The following is a 17,096-nucleotide window of genomic DNA, read 5'->3' as shown; positions in this document are numbered from 1 at the left end:
TTCATCTGATGCTTGTTAGTCAGGGAAGAACTGCCTTTAAAGCTAGCCGGACCATTTGCAACTTCACACAAGTACTCAGTTATATCAATTAAACACCATGTGTGTGAATATCTGCTGCCGTCCAAGCCTTCCCTAGGCTGTTTGTGGTGAAGAGCTGAATGAAATCAACAGGGACCCTGACTTCCACTTCCAGGGGTGCCCCTCCTACACCAGGGAGCCCCTGAATCTCACTTAGTTGTAAAATATGTTTTAAAGTGTGCAGTTACCTCTAGTCACTCTAGTCCCCAGATGGGCTCTGCCACCACTTCTGCAGCGTTTCAGCTTCCCGTTACTGTGACAGACCCCCAAGATGCTCAATGTATAAAGAGACTTCTTTCAGCTCCTGGTTTTAGAGGTCCCAGTCTGTGGCTGGGGGGCCCTGTTACTTTTGGTTGTGTAGCAAAGCAGAAAGTGGACCAGGGGGGTCCCTGGAAGAGGCAGGACTGGGGTCCCTGTGTGCCCTTTGAGGGTACCCCCCAAGGACCCAAAGACCTCCCACTGGGACCCACCTCTTAGGGTTCACCTGTCTCCCAGGAGGGCCTCAGGCTGGGGCCAGCATCATCACGTGCGCCTTCAGGGTCACACAGCCCAACTGTAGTACAGCTGCCCATTGGGTGGCTTTCAGTAGTTTTTTAACTAGAACTTTGACAGTTTCATCTGTTGGCAGACAAACGTGCCTGTTGCGTTGTTATTTTGCTTTTTAACACATTCGGTCACATTCGGTCACAACACAGGCATGGTAAGCCGAGGCATGTTCTAAGGGTGTTTCACTCTGGAGTTTTGGACATGAAGTGGAGTCAGAGCTGTTAACAGGCTTTTCCTACTAACACAGCTGTTTTGGTGTTTGAAGCTGTCGCTCAAGGTGGCTGGTATTCTTTGGGCATGGCTCTTCTGAGAGCTTCTTAGCATTACTTTGGCTTTGGGAGGAAAACAGGGAGCTATAGTATTGCAATAAATCCTAAATATGATCATAAAGCCTGTGCAGAAAAGGCCGGTCACCTGTGACCTTCAGGCTTCGGCCGTCTGCTTCCTGAAGTGACCCCTGGCCTCCCATCAACTAGTTTCTTATTCCACGACTTTTTTTTTTTTTAATATTTATTTCTTTTAGTTATTGGCGGACACAACATCTTTGTTTGTATGTTGTGCTGAGGATCGAACCCGGGCCGCACACATGCCAGGCGAGCGCACTACCGCTTGAGCCACATCCCCAGCCCCTTATTCCACGACTTTTGATGCCCCTGTGTCAAGGTCTTCGTGCACTTTAGTAGTGAAGAACCTTGACGGTGTGAGTACCGTAGACAGCCGAGGTGTTACGCATGTCTGTGTTGACTTCGGTTAACATGAAACACGCCACATGAGTCCTCCCTGGACTGCTCTGCTGGCCTGGGCTGTCCTTAACTGGAGCAGCCCTCTGGGATTTTTCACCCAGTTGTGGGGCCTCCTTCTGGCAGGAGGCACAGTCCCTTCCTCTGCTCTCCTGGGCATGGGTTTCAGCTCCCCTGAGAACAACCACTGGTTTGGGTTTTTTGTTGTTTTTTTTTTTTAAACCATTTGCCACCTTCAGTCAGAGGAATGGAAACAAACCAAAACAAAATTTTAAACCATTGTTTGAAATTCACAAAACAAATATAAGACTAAAATAAAACTTTCAGATGCACTAAATTTCCGAGATATTCTTTATGTCTTAAACATCAGCGAGAGTGAGGAAGAATCTGCTTGGTTTACCTTTGTCCTTTTGCCTCCTGTCTTGAGCCCTTCACGTTCTGGGTGTGAGCAGGGTGTGAGCAGGTGTGAGCAGGACCTTCTCTCACTGCTTTTGGGGAACTGGCGGTTCCCTGATCTTGCGCGCTCGCGCCCTCTGCTGGCGCTGCTCACAGGGTGGACCTTGCGGCCGGGCGCTGGTTGCCTAGGAGCCTGATGCTGCTCTGCTGTGGTTGCCTGGCAACAGATGCTTGCGGCAGCAGCGGCTCTCAGTTTCCCGACAGCTCCACTCCTCTGCTCCAGATAAGCAAGCTAGTGTTCTGGAATCTGATCCAATGGCTTAAAACGAATGAGGATCGTTTTCTCACACTTAAATAGCAGAGGACCAGACGATTGGGTTAAAAAAAAAAAAAAAAAGTTTTGGGGCAGGGAATGTGGCACTTGCCTCATGTTGTTCCCCAGGCAGCACCAAGGGAAGAAGACAGGGAGGGAGGGGACAGGTCTTGAGCTCCTGTCTGGTAATAGGCAAATGCTGGCTTGGCAGTTTTCACAAGAAACGTTTCTCCCATGAACAAGGAAGGTACAGGAATGTTTGGGGTTGTCACATCTGTCGTGGGTGGAGGCATCACTGTAGATGATGTTTCACTGACTTTGTGGCCAGTCATTTACCCTCTCACTCACCCCTCTGCTCCTTAAAGTGATGTTACCATGGTTCCTGTCTTTGGGGACTATTGCCAACACTGAATAAAGTTTTTCACGGACAGATGAAGCCCACTGCCACCCTGATAGATAGCTAGAGGCTGTTTTACAGGGCAGATATTCTCACTCTCTTGCTGATAAACAAATGCATGTTCCAGTAGAGTGTGTGTTTCATCGAATCTCCTTATCTACTCCTTCTTAAATACCAAACATTGTTGTCTTTAACCTTAATTTCTAAATGTGAACACATCAAAACCTATTGTTATATTCTCAGGGTAACTGAATATCAGTTTGTCTTAAAACAGTGGCTTCTGAGTCCTAACTGAATTATCCCTTCGTAAGTTTTCACAGATTTTTTTGTTTCCCTTTCTCTAACAACATATAGAATTTTTGTCATTAAAAAAGAACCCATACTTTTACAAACTCCCCATCCCACACTATATTTTTTATGTATATTTTCTCAGCTTCTGACTGCCCACCCCATTAGCCACGTTATCACCTGTACAGAGACATGCTAGTTCACTCACAGGTGTGGCACCCGTGCTAAGTACTCTTGGTTCACAAACTAGAACTTTAGCCTAGCTCAGGATGGAGTGTGACGCTGTGCATTTGTGTCTGCGTATGTCAAGAAGGGTTATCAACATGCTATGGAAACAGCCCAGGTGTCCATCAACGGATGAATGGATAAAGAAAATGTAGGGTTTATATGCACAATGGAGTTTTATTCAGCCATAAAGAAAACTGAAATTATGTCATTTGCAAGAAAATGGATGGGGCTTGAGACCATCAGGTTAAGAGGAAAAAGCCAGACTTGGAAAGTACAGGTCGTACATTTTCTCTCATATGTGGAAGCTAAAGAAAAGGAGGAAGGGAAGAAAAGGAGGAAGGAAAGCCCATGATAATAACTAGAAGATCAGTGGAGCAGAGGAAGCTGATGGTGGGGGGGGGGGGGAGGGGAGGCAAAGGGAAGGCACCAGGGATGAGGTGGGCCAGAGGTTAGGGTTATACTGTATCATGTACAAATGTGTAACAGCAAAACCCACTGTTATGTGTAATTGTAATTAACCAATAAAAATTTTTAAAAGAAGAGTTATTATTTCATTTTTAAAGTATTATTTCCCATATAGTGAAACAATGGAGAACTATTTTACAAATTTAAAGTGGGATCATGAGATTCCTTTAGTGAGAATCCGCACTTTGACCAGGAGCTATCTCTGGCTTTTGCGAACTCGTCATTCCACTGAACAAGGACCCAGAGAGCACCCGTGACTCTGACGCTGAGGCAGGTACAGATGGGCAGACCCAGCCCAGCTGGCAGTGTCACAGCCAGTGGGGTTCGAGGGGGCAGTAGCAAGCCATCACCTGGGCCCAGTGAGAGCGCGAGAGGGTGCCTAACCCTGGCCATGAGGGAGGCGCCCATGCGAACTGAAGGATGGGTGTAAATAGGTGCTGGCTGAGAAGAGGGGCCACAGGTATTCCCCAGGAGGGAGTGGCTGGCCCATTGAACCACCTGCTCCGGACTGTGGAGTGTGGGGTGGGAGGGGGAGAAATGAGAGCTGAAGTTAGAGGTTTGGCAGGGCCATGCCGTGGGTTGTAGATGGTGGGCCCAGTGGCGTGGCTGGATTTGCACTGTCACTGTGACATCATTGTGCCAGGTACACTGGATTCAGCCAGACAGGAGGACCCTGGTAGAAAGGGTCAGGATTCTGCTGAAATCCACGGCTTCAGTGGAGGCAGATGAGTGAAGAGGACAGGACACCAGTTCAGGGCATAGGTCCAAAGGGACACAGTCACTTTGGGAGTTTGCAAGAAGAAAAAGGAGTCCTGCATGATGCCCCTGGTCCTGGAAATCAGGGTCCTTTATTCCAGAGAGAGCACAGAGGGAGAGGGCCCATCCAACACTGGGGGCGGGGGGCTCAGTCCAGGGTAAGTCTAACTGGAGATGCCTGAAGATCTCGGTGAGTTCAGGGACAGTGGCGGATGGCAGGGTGCACCAGGCTGCAGGTCTGATGCCGATGTCCTCAGAACTGGGCATATGGAGTCCATAGGATGCAGCCAGGCCCCAGGAACTTGGCTCAGGGAGTCAGAGCTCAAGTCCCCCGCCAGGGGTGAGCAGAGGCCAAAGGGCAGCATGGGGAGCCAAAGGCAGGAGCTCCAGGAGGGGTCAGAGCTGGCTCCCCTGAAGAGGCCGAGGTCCTGGAAGCCCACTAAAGAGGATGTTTTTGGTGGAAGGCACAGGCCAAAGCCAGAGTGGCCAGGAAGCAGGAAATGCTGGCAGAGGCCCAGTGCAGGAGGAAAGCTGGTAGAACTGACCAGGTGCCAGAATGAGGTTTTGTTTGATTATAATGGGACGGAGCTTCATGTGTCTGCCTGCTTGAAGGAAACCAGAGTGTGGGAAGAGAGGCTGAGGAGAGGAAGAGCTGGAGGGTGCAGAGGACAGAAGCCCACCCCAGCCACGTGGAAAGTGCAAGGACTGGCAGGCCTGGCTTCTCCCTCAGGACAGAGGCCAGTGTGCGAAACTGCCGGCAGATGGTGTGGGTTTGGGAAGGCAGGGCCGGCGGGGGCTTAAACATCTGAGCAAAGACATGGATTTGGTGAGCAGTGCCCAGGTCCCGCTGGCCCCAAGGCAATCTGTCCACACACAGAAGAGTGATCTTCAGGGCTGGATGCTGGTGTCCACGACTTTGGCCCAGTCGCGGCTTGTGGCTTTCGCCTTCCTGCCTCGCGAGTTCAACACTGCGAAAGTAAAGCTGCTGACCCCTTGCTGCCTGCCTTGCGGCGGAATGGAGAGCCCTGGATTTCAGTCACCCTTCAGGACAACAGGTGCCCTCTCTGCTCTGCGGCCACAATGCCGAATTCGACGCCACAGTGCCTTCTGAGAAGTAGTAGAGCTGTCCCCAACTGCAGAAGAGAAACCTGGGCTGGAGGTAAAGCGAGCGAGCAGGGAGGCGGCGGCGTGGGTGAGCGGAACAGTCTAGAAACTGCAGGGAACAAAGGCGGAGTGACTGGCGCTCCGAGACCCTCCTCCCTGATAGAATATGCATGATCCTGAGCGAGGCCTCGCCGCCCGCCCGGAGCCGGGAGGCGTCCAAGGGAGGCGGGGAGCGCTCGCCCAGACGCACTCTCGGGCGCGGGGTGCGAGACAGCCAGGCGGCCGCGGCCGGCGGAGCGGGCTGCGGCTCGGGACCCACGCGGGCCAGTGTAAGCGTCCTGCCCTTCCTCCCGCTCCCGACCCCACCCGCGCCGCAGCCCCTCTCCTAGAGCCCTGGGGTCAGCGCCCGGCTGCCCGCCGAACCAACATCCTTTCCTTGCCCCTTCCCCTGTCCCCCACGGGGAGTGCAGACCCGGGAGGGGGCGCGTGTCCTAGGCTTTGAGCAGGTTGCACCGGAAGGTGGCCACAGTCGCCCAGCGGGGACCAGGTGACGCACTCGGTCCCTCTGCTTTGCGCTCGGCCACCACACCAGCGGGGACCCGGCACCGGCCAAGCGCGCCGCCCCTGGAGGTCCCCGCTGGGCGGTACCGGACCAGGCGCTGAGCGCGGGCGCGGAGCCTTGGGGCGAGCCGAGGGCGCAGCGCCTCCCTGGCTGTCTCGCGCAGAGCCCGCCGCCAGCGCCCCGGCTCCCTGCGTTGTGCGGTGCTTATCCGGCAGATTTTTAAGTCCCTTCAAAAAGCGTTTTCCTCCGCGCGTGTTGCTTGCGTCCTCCTGGTTGGGAGTTTGCGGTAGGCAGAGGGAGGGAGAAGAACCGCCCGTTGCGATCGGAAAACACCAGGAGACCAGACCATCTCTTTCTGCAGCGAGGAGAAAAGACGCCTTCGCAGGACCCACAACTACCTGCACCTCCCTCTTGCTCTCGGTGCGCCTTCCTACCTGTGCCTGACGTCCACCCAAGCGGGCAGGCATGGGCTGTCTGGGCAACAGCAAGACCGCAGAAGACCAGGGCGTCGATGAAAAGGAACGACGTGAGGCCAACAAAAAGATCGAGAAGCAGTTGCAGAAAGAGCGCTTGGCCTACAAAGCGACCCACCGCCTGCTGCTGCTGGGTAAGGTCGGAGGCTCGCGGCCGCTCCGCCCGGCGCGCCTGGCACCCGCGGAGCGCACGGCCGAGCTCCCGTCCAGGATTGCGGCGAGCACCGGGCGGGGCGGGCAGGAGCGGGAGGGGACTGAGACCCGACGCCGCCGACCGCGGCGAGCTCCTCCGCAGCAACCTGAGTGTCCGCGAAAATCCCCACGTAGGGGCAGGAAAATAATAGGGGTTAGCGGGGAGGGGTGGCCACGCGATGAGCGTACAGTTGACAGCATTCTTTTTGTTTGTTCCTAGGGGCTGGAGAGTCTGGGAAAAGCACTATCGTCAAACAGATGAGGATCCTGCACGTGAACGGATTTAATCCCGAGTAAGAAAGCCCAATTTCAGTTTTGCTACCGAATTGCATGCAGACTTTGTGACTTCTCTCCCAGCTCTCCCAACAATTCCTTTCTCTCGGCAGCCCCTTTGATGACCCAGGAGTCCTTTTGGCGGGGCGGGGTGGGGGGAATAGAAATTTTGTTGTTGAACCTGCTTAATTTAGGCAAATCTTTCTTCTGGCAGTGCAGAGTTTAAAAAAAATTGTTTAACAAAATATGATCTATTAGGTATTCTTGGGGTATTGATGTGCAATATTGGCACTGCTCTGAGCACTCAACCAATACACTGGTCCTTGGAGGGTGGGAGATTGCCTCCAGGACACCTGCCTATACCAGAAGTCCTGGGGTGACTGAGTTGTTACATAAAATGGCCTGGGTTTGATGTAACCCACACACATCCTTTCAAACACTTGAAATCACCTCTAGATGATTCATAATACCTGATATACATGTACATGTTATGTAAATAAATAATTGTTTAATAAATAATAACCGGGGAGTCTGTTGGGTGCAGATGTGGTTCTTTTCCCCTGTATTTTCTATATCTAGTCAGTTGACTCCACCTATGTGGAGTGCATATAAGGAGTCCAGCGGTATTTTAAGGTACACTTTTCTCTGTAGTCTCTCTTGCTCACATCTGTTTGTACACATGGGTAGATTTAAGTGTAGCCAAATCATTGCATTTACAAGCAGTGCTCATCACAATGTCGCCATGTTTTTGTGTGATCTGCATGCTTTAGTTATAAGACTGGGGCATTCAAGTTTGTTTAGAGTACAAATTAGAAAAGGGTTGTTTTCCTTTCCCTGGTAAAAACTTTACAGATGTTGTCCTGGGAGTCAATTCTGACCTCGAATTCTACCAATGCTGCATGAGGTGTAAAATCCCACTCTTTGGATACCAATCAGTGCTGAGGGAGAATTAAATTAATAACTTTCTTCCAACATAGGGAGAAGAAACAGAAAATTCTGGACATCAGGAAAAATGTCAAAGATGCTATTGTGGTAAGAAATATTCTTAATGTTTGTTTACCAGAAAGATTAAGTAGTCTGTGCTCTAAAACTACACAGGTGGAGATTACATGTGTGAGATTATCACACGTGGAGCCCACATGTCACGTTTCTTTCTGTTTCTTTCTTCATCCCATGTTAGACAATCGTCTCAGCAATGAGTACTATAATACCTCCAGTCCCACTGGCCAACCCCGAAAACCAGTTTCGATCAGATTATATCAAGAGCATAGCGCCTATCACTGACTTTGAATATTCTCAGGTAAGTAAATCCTTCCTGAAATATTTTCAATAACTATTTTTAATAGGATGGCTTGTTGAGAATCAGTGTTAATGCTCATTCATTATTAACTCTTCAAAATCTAGCTCTATAAATATTTCCTCTTTAAGAAAATATTCGTGTTTGTTAAAAGTATTAAAGACAGTAGGACCGTCACAAGTGCTTTCATGAATTTCATGGGAAGACAGCATGCCTTCAGGAAATCTTGGTTGAGCTTTTTCCTGTATTCTTTAAAATGAACAATTAAGCAACATCCCAGATCTCAACAGCAGAGATTACATTAGTAGAGAAGAATACTGATGGTACGCAATCACCTCCCTGGAGTAACAGAAAGGGCAGAGTCCTGCGGACTCTCAGAGAGCACCGTCTGACTCCCCCACACCAGGCAGAGCGCGTGCACAGGTGTGCTGCATCCAGTTAAACCCTCTGCAGGCTGCCTTCCTCATCACTACTTGGCAGTTGGTTTGTGCAGAGGGGAGTTTTCAGTATTAGTGGCCTCTTGTTTGGTGGATTAACATTTCTTAAAAATATTGCCAGTTGGAAATTCCATGAAGCAGATTTTAAAGGAAAAATCAGTTCCTCAGAAAGCCATTTTTGCTACAGTTGCACCAAAAGAGCCTGTATGTGTGTGTGTGTGTGTGTGAGAGAGAGAGAGAGAGAGAGAGAAAGATCAGTGAAAGTACTTTAGCATTTTTGTGGCCTGGCTTGGTGGTTTGGAGACAGCCTTCATTCTTGGAATCCTATCTTCAAGGACAGCTTGTGTAGACACCAGTTTGTGAGTGGAGGGGCTCCGTCCACCCTGGCTGCAGGGCCTCACACCCCCGCTGGCCCACGCCCTCTTAGCAAGGCTCTGTTGTCCGCACGCTCTGTATTGGTATGAGGAATAACAACTACGTTCTTATTTGCATCCTCTATTGTGATTTTTTGCTTCTGACAAGCACCCCAACTTAGCCTGTGACACCACCAGAATTTTTGAAAAGAAGTTTGGGGTGGTACCCAGGCAGAGGAAGGGACTGGGCATCTGGCACAGGGGCACACTGTTCTTCTAAAATTGTCTTTACTTGGATGGCAGAGAAGGGTTGAAGGGAAGGCGGGGCCAGAGAGGCCAGGGCCACACGTCAGCCACACCAGAAGCCCCCTTGTACCAGCCAGAGCGTGCTGGTGTCCTCCTAGGTCTCTGTGGCATTTTGCATGTAGGAGAAATCACCCAAAACGGTGGGGTCTAGTTTGGAAGCAGCAGTGGTGTCCCCTAGACATTTACAGACCACATGTGAACGTGGACATCAGTTCTGCTGTGTCTGCTCAGGAAAGAAAGTCATCTCTCCACGTGTCAATAGGTCAAGACGCATCAATCAGTTCCACACCATTTTCTCCTCATGACGCACTCACAGAGAAGGGAGCCTTTATTCAGTCTATTCAGAAACTGTCGGTATTATCCAAGGAGTCCATTTGATTCATGAACGTGGTCTCTAAGTTAAATTATATTTAGTTTAAATAAAAATATTCAAAACTTGAGGAACCATTTCCTTTGAATGCATGTACTTTCACATTTGTTTTTTAAGGTTACTTAAAATTGGTGATCAGAAACCATAATTAACTCTCAAAAAAATAAGAGAGAACTGGGCAGTAGCAGAGACAAAAGTAATGTAATCCTCTTTTAGAGATGATGCTCTTCTCCAGGGTGACTCCAGTCCCGTTGTAATGCTGACATTCTGCCGTCTGTCTACTCCCGTCAAATGAGAGTATGTTTTATTTACAACTTACACAACTTACACAAATAAGGAAGTTAATATCAAATATATAGTGTTCCTTCTGAAAATGTTATTTTTATTTTATGATGCATGCACGTGATTTCCAGGGACATGTATCCATTTTTCCCAGAGTGCCTGGAAATAGTCACACTACTTATTTTATTGGATCATAAGTTTCTAGGTTCTCACCTTTGGCTCTAGCGGTGCTGAGGACAAAACCAGGGCCTCCCATGCCTGGCAAGGGGGCTCCCTCTTGAACCACACCTCCAACCCCAGTAAAATAACTTTTAAACCAAATGTACTCTATTACCAGAAATCAGTTTTGGGAACTGGGCCAGTAGCTCAGTGATAGAGCTCGTGCCTAGCATGCGTAATCCCTGGATTCCATCCCTAGGCCCCCAAACAGAACAAATCAAATTTCTGAGTTCTTCAAGTTCAGCAGGAGAAATTAGAAGAATAACTTATTTAGAAATACAGGTGGGTTCCGCTTTGTTCTACTGCCTTTTCTTTGAATTCACTTGAACTCTGAAACTTCAGGGGTGATGGAAGGAAGGGAAATGTGGCCCTGCCTAGAAGCCAGGACCACTATAGGCAGGGTAGAGCTAGAGGCCAGGTCTTGGCCTCCTGGGCCAGGTGCTGAGCACGTGCTGGGCAGTGGGCTTCAGGAGGCCACTGTGTTTGGTCCAGATCACGCTGGCCATGGGGGAGGGGTCTGGAAGGAGGCAAGCTCTGGCTGCCACTTAGAGGCTGAGGTAGCATTCCAGATGCCAGGTGATAGGGTGACTTGGTGTGAGCTGGTGACCATGGACACCCAGAGAAATGGCCCAAGTTAGGATTCACCGTGGAAATGGAGCCACTCAGACTGGCTGATGTTTGGACGTGGTTTGGGAGGGAGATGGAGAAATCAACAAGGCCAGGGGTTTGGCCTGAATTTCCCGTAGATGGTAGAAAGAGGGTGGGCGGAGGCGGGTGTGAGGAGGTGCCGCGAATTCTCCTGGTGGGTTGGAGATGCTGTTCATACTTGTCCTGCGGATGGGGTGGAAAGCCTGGTTTGTGGGTTTGGAGCCCAGGGTGGAAGAGGCTGAGGACCTTCAGACCAGGGATGTTCTGGTGAGGTGGTCGTTGAGGAAGATTCAGGAGCTGACGGGGAGAGAGCCAAAGGTCGAGGGACAGCAGCTGGGCCAGTGCAGGGCTGAGGGCTCAACTGGGCCTTGGGGTAACATGGCTTTGGCAGCTTGAGGTCCCCAGTGCCCTTGCCCTGGGCTGGCAAGTGTTAAGGAGAGGGTGCCGCCTGGGACCCTGGAGCCGCAGGGCAGACAGGCTTTCCAAAGGTCCTCCTGTGACGGGAAGCTGAGAAGCAGGGCAGCAAGTCCAAGGGCAGCAGAGGCCAGGGAGGGCTTCTCTTGAGATGAAAGATCTAGAAGCAGCTGAATGCACACGGCCTGAATTGTCTGGTGAAGCAGGAGAAAGTGGCAGTACAGGCGGAGAATGGCTGTTGACAGGGCAGAAAGACAGACTACCTGCCACTGGACAGGAGGGAGCACAGAGCAGCAGGCGCAGGCCAGGTGAGGCTTCGGATTTGGTGGCACAGAGTTTGCTAAAGCAAACTGGCGACTTAGGTGAAGATGACTGTCTCGTGTGGGAATCATCCAGAGCCAACCCACCTGCCATTTGTGGTTTTGTTTGAGCTCAGTGGACGATGACAGTTGAGCCCTTTTGACCTCAAGGCCCAGGACACAGTTATTCCCTTCACCAGCCAACAGTGTAAACAGGGAGTTCTTGCAGACATGAGAAGCAAATGATCCAGCTGTCCTCGAAGCCAGCAAGAGGCTCACTGCTGGATACTGTGGAATTCTGGGGACAAGCCCAGCACAATGTGTTGGATTTGAATTTCAAATAAAATAAATGAAAAAAGCGCTTTGCAGCATGTAAATCAAAAGGGAAAGGGAAGGTGCTGGTCCAAGGCGACTCATCCAGCCCCCGTTGCCTGGGATAGTGTTTTCCCCATCAGTGTGTCCAGACTTGAGATCACCCTGGGTGGGCACTGACTCTCCCCAAGACCCCTTCCCTGGCTGGCCCCAGGTCTTTGCAACCCAGTTTTGGATCCCACCTGTTGCATATCCACAGGGAGGGAGGGGAGATGAATAGGCTGTAGTAACTATCACAAGAGATCGGAGATCAATGGGTCGATTATTAATAGGAAAATGTCATAGTTGCTCCAAGTCCCCAAAAAGCCTTTGGTGCGGAACTAAGCAAAATCACTGCTGAGAAAAACTGAAGTGCTTATTTGTTAATTTTTTCTTCTTCAAATGTGATATTGTATTGGCTCTTTTAAAATTCTGTTTCATTAAATTTTTAAGGGGAAGAGAATAAATGAGTCTTAATAAGAAATGCAAAAGCAGTCTCACCTTGTGGCGCACGCCTGTCATCCCAGTGGCTGGGGAGGCTGAGGCAGGAGAATCACAAGTTTAAGGCCAGCCTCAGCAACTTTACAAAGTCCTAAGCAACTTAGTGAAACCCTGTCTCAAAATAAAAAAATAAAAGGGAAGTGGAGCTAGGGACATGGCTCATTGGTGAAGTGACTCTGGGTTCAGTTCTAGTATTGCCCCCCACAAAATGTAGTTCTATCTGGCAGTCGATGACCCATCGTTACCACCGGATGGCTTCTAAGTTAAAAATCCAGAGAGCTAGCTTGTCAGTGGTGCTCAACTGGGCTAATGTGTGAGTGCTCAGTTAAAGTAGAGGCAGAGGACCCCCCAGGGACTGGGGCAAGGTCTGGGGAACCAGGCTGGCCAGTATGGGTCTCAGCTCTACCGTCTCTGGGGGCATGACCTCTTAGCTACACTCGCCCATGTGCTCTGCCTCGGTGGCGAGTGAGTGCAGAATTTCTAGAACACACGGCAGTCATCCAGCTTAGGGGCTTTCCTTGCTGTTTCTGTTTGTCTGTGTCAATCAGCCAATTTGAAGCCACTGTGTAAATCGGGTAAGAGTGCGTGCCTCCGAGGGAGCCCAGGTCCCCAGCACCGTCCTCCAGTGGTGCTCCCCTGGACCTTCCTCCCAGGCCCTCCCCACTCAGCCAGGCACTGCTGGGAGATGCAGGCTTTCTGTGTCAGCTCCCCGAAGAACAGCTGGGGACCAGGCCCCCACCCCCACCCTCAGCTGGCACTGGAATTTGCATCTCATGTCTGGGTACACTGAAAATGTCACCAAAGGCCTGTTGCTCACTGAGGACCTGTGGGCATGATATGCCAGGGTGGGCTGGCTAGAGTGTCGGAGGCAAATGAATTCAAAATGATGTTGAAATCCACGTCCAGACAGCCACCCTCTTCTGGCTCAGGGGTAGAGCACTGGTGTGCATGAGGTCCCAGGATCCTTCCCTAGCCCCGGGAGCAGGACAGACAGAGAAGAAGCCTCAGAGCAGGGTCCCAGGCAGGGAAGCCCGGGGCTGCTTTCCACAGGGAGCTGAAATGCATGAGGAGTTTCACGTATGGCGTGAAGAATAGGTGTCGTCTTAGATGTTCTCAGTGTGGCTAGAAGTGAGGGTGGCTCCTCTGGAGGCCTGACTGTCTGCCACAGCAGGAGCCATGGGGTGGAAGGGACTGGGCTGCCTGTGTGGGCCAGAGGCTGGGGCAGGGCCGGTGAGGTGCAGGAGAGGGACAGGTGTTGAAGGACATCCCTCTGGGATCTCTGGCAGGATGGCGGCCAGGTCTGGAGGGGAGACTCAGGAGCCAGCCTGGCTGCCCTCCGAGTCCAGCCCTGCCCCGTGCTTGCCGTGACCTGGGCGGGTTGCTCGCTGCTTATCTGCTCTGCATGGTTCAGCAGCAGTGATCACAAGGCCGACCGCACGCGGCTGTCAGGGGTGACGATCTGGGGCGGTGGCTGGTCCCCAGGAGCAGCAGCTTCCACATGAGCTGCCTGCTCTGCCTGAGAAGGAGCATGGGCGGCAGGCAGCTGGGTGCAGCCCAGCCACCGCAGGTCAGGGGCCCTGTGTTCTCCTCCCGTATCAGCTCGGCCCCAAACCTCCTGAGCTCCTCCCATCCCATGCGCCCTGAGATCCTGGTGGTCTAAACACCCACCCAGTCCCTGTCCCATCCCCTCTGGATCGCAGGCAGAGCCCTCTGAGCCCCTGCCACAGACCAGCACTGTCCCTACCACCTTACAGCATCCTGGGGCGGTGGCCCTGGGGACAGCGCTGGCCCCATGCTTGGAATCCTAACCTTTGCCTCCCTTCAGAGGTCAGGTTTCTGTGTGAGAGTCCTCCAGACACCCCACTGAATGATATGCCTGGACCTCGCTTCCTGTCTGCTCTGTCACTAGAGTGTCCCAGGGACCCCCACCCACTTCTCTATCTTGCTTTCAGTCAGACTTTCTTAAACCAACTTATTCGTCCTCGGTTCCCACCTGGGGCCTGCCTGGTTCTGTGATGGGCCCCGGGCTCCCACGGCGCACTGGACCTGTGCTGGCTCTGCTGGGCCTCGTCCACCTTTCACCTTGTTCTGGGGCTACAGGGTCTGCCCAGCTTTGCTTCGGGTTCTAAAAGTGCTTAGCTAATCCGACCGGGTGCTCACCCCAAAGTGCTTTGTGCTACCTGAAGAGAGAAAGGTGAGAGGTGTCTGGAATTGACCGCCAAGGGGAGTTAACACTAAAATAAGACCAGCTTTCAAGCGACAGGCATTTCCTCAGGAAGGTAGTCAGCATTTGGAATTTTTGTAAATGAGATATTCTGAATATCCTAGGTGTCTCCATTGGTTTTTTAAATGTCCCCAAAAAGATCCTTTTAAATGAGCCATTTCTTTAAGCTAGAGCTGCTTTCTCTAATCTGCACCTATGATAGCCTCTCTCTCCTGGAATTTGCTAGAAGGGCCACCTGCCTGTCAGATTCAGGCCATGTTGAGTCCATAGAGAATTCTAGAAGTCATACTTTGAAACTGAAACTGGTGTGTGTTGAGGAGACTGGGAATGAGGTCCTTGTCGTGTGATGTCCCGGCTGAGGATAGGAACAAGGAGGTAGGACTTGGGAACATCCACTGGTTTCCCGGGATGTCCGTGGAGCACCCTGGCCTGGGCCAGGATGGAGTGGGACTTCCCTGGCTCTTCCCAGGGGACTCTGTAAGCAGCGGTCTTCTGAGGGCTGGCTTTGAGGTCCCTGGGCTCTGACTACGGATGCCGGGTGTGAAGGGATCTGTACTGGGGGTGGCATGGACTGAGCCTGCTCCTTTGCCAAGCACAGGGAGGTGCATAAGGAGCAGCACTTTTCTCAGGCTGGAGGGGATTCAGGCTTGACAGGGAGGTGGTGCCGTCCCATGATGCTGTGCTCAGAGCGAGCCTCTAGGAGCACACGAGGACCCCACCAGCTGGCTCGTGCTGAGCGAGAGCCCCTGCAGGGCCAAGGGTCAGGTGCGAAGGTGGGCAGAGACAAGCACGGGCACCAGAGGCAGGGGACAGCTTGGCGACCTGCAGGCAGCAGCTCAGACAGGCACCCACACCTGGGCATCAGGTTGGGTGGGGCCATGTAACGTGGCAGGGGCTGGGCCCCTTCTCCTCTCGGGTGCAGAGACCCTGTCAGTCACAGGTTTCCCTCAAGGCAGGGACCGAGAGCTGGTTGCCTTTGGGACAGTCTCTCCTATATTCACAGTGAGGCTACGGAGGGACAGTATGCTGGAGCTGGTCTCGATGGGGCTCGGGCATCTCCTCTGCTGGAGCCCTATCTCCAGGCCACAGGTCCATGAGGAATGCTGGGGGGGACCCCAGGAGCATTGTTATGGTCATTATCTTTCTTACTTTGCATATCCTGTATGCTAATAAGGAACTCTTATAGCAGAATATTGAAGTTAGATGTGTCAAGCGTATTAGAGCTCCATAAGATGCTTTTTTAAAAGTCCATTTTTTAAAATACTGTCATAAGGGGTCTTCCTGATAAACTCTTTTTATTTTGCAATAATTTTGAAATTACTCCCAAAATGTAGAAAAAATAGTCCAGCAAACTCCCATCCGTCCTTGCTTCCCCGGGTGGGCGGGTGCCTCCTCACTCTCTGCTCTAAGGCACATTCCCACAGACACCTGAGAGGTGGCACACACCCCCCTTCCCCCCCCATGGCAGTGTGTGTTCCCAGAACCAGGTCATCCACTTGTGTAACCACAGCTCAGCTATCAGTAATTATCAGCTACCGGCTGTTATCTTGCCAGTAATCCCGTCCAGGATGGAGCAGGACCTCCGATCTCTACCTCTTCCTGTCCTGACCGGGATGTGGCAGGTCCTGGTCAGAGCCCTGGCTGAGGGCTCCCGATGTTTTCTGGTGACCAGGTTGAGTTTTGTGTTTGGCAAGAAGGACGCTTGAGGGATCTCCATTCCTTCTCAGAGTGGCTGTGAAATTAACTCTGCACATGGAGCTGAGGTGGGGTCGTCCCTGCAAGGGGCCCCTGATCCCAGGGTCATTCCTAAGTAAATATAGAAATGTCTTTGGGGACAGAATAAATGCCCTGTTCTTACCCTAGCGCTCATGTGCTGGTTTTAGCACACTAGTGAATCTGAACCACATTGAACACGTAGAGGGGATGCTCTTGCCCTCTGGTCCTCCTTCTGTGGACTCTCTGTGAATCCTGCAGGGGACGTGAGGCAGAGGGCCCAGGCTGCTGCTTTCCATGTGCCGAGGAGACCCGCCTGATGCTGGCAGCGTCCCACCATGATGCCAGGAGCTGAGCCTTGTGGCTTTTATCTAAAGGGCTCGTGCTTACAGGGGTCCAATTGAAATCAGAGTAGCTAAGGCAGTACTCTTGCAATCCCTGGGACGAGAGAGTTCTGAGGCGTCCAGTCCTAGGAAAGTGTGACGTTGTACCAGAGATTCTCCATCCCAGGCTCCCCGGGTTTACGAGCCCTAGAGCCAGTAGTGTGACTTGCCTTCGCCTCTAAGGACACCTGCTGTTCGTGGAACAGGACAGGAAGATACTTTAGCATGAGTGCCTTTTGTCCCTGTCATTGCTGGCCTTATGTAACTTTGAGAGAAAATATTTTGAACTGTCGAGCTGTCTCTTGGGAAATGGCAGAAGGGGCAGGAAGCAGGCGACGTGAGTCAGCCCGGGTGGCACAAGAGCGCAGAGGTGTCGAGGGGCTGGGGAGCCCTGGAAGGTCTGCACAGGGCTCCAACTGTCCCGAGGATGCCCTCCATGAAGGCATGGGGTCTCTTCACCTCTTAAAATAATTCCTGGCACTTGCTAT

At 51.7% G+C, this 17,096-nt stretch overlaps 1 protein-coding gene across 2 annotated transcripts in view; it reads left to right on the top strand.

Annotated features, from left to right (window-relative positions):
• Gnal (G protein subunit alpha L) overlaps positions 1-17,096 on the top strand; it is a 125,320-nt gene that overhangs the window by 34,548 nt on the left and 73,676 nt on the right. Inside the window, exons 1-4 of one of the 2 annotated variants that reach the window (XM_034635413.2) lie at positions 6,339-6,480; positions 6,759-6,831; positions 7,789-7,843; positions 7,992-8,111. In XM_034635413.2, coding sequence (XP_034491304.1) covers positions 6,339-6,480; positions 6,759-6,831; positions 7,789-7,843; positions 7,992-8,111 — 390 coding nt within the window. Of the gene's footprint in view, positions 1-6,338; positions 6,481-6,758; positions 6,832-7,788; positions 7,844-7,991; positions 8,112-17,096 lie in introns of those variants that run through there. The other variant, XM_071602747.1, reaches the window with a different exon arrangement.

This window comes from Marmota flaviventris, chromosome 16 (genome assembly GCF_047511675.1).
Source record: "Marmota flaviventris isolate mMarFla1 chromosome 16, mMarFla1.hap1, whole genome shotgun sequence".
Taxonomy (NCBI): Eukaryota; Metazoa; Chordata; class Mammalia; order Rodentia; family Sciuridae; genus Marmota; species Marmota flaviventris.
This window is presented reverse-complemented; position numbering and strand designations above follow the sequence as displayed.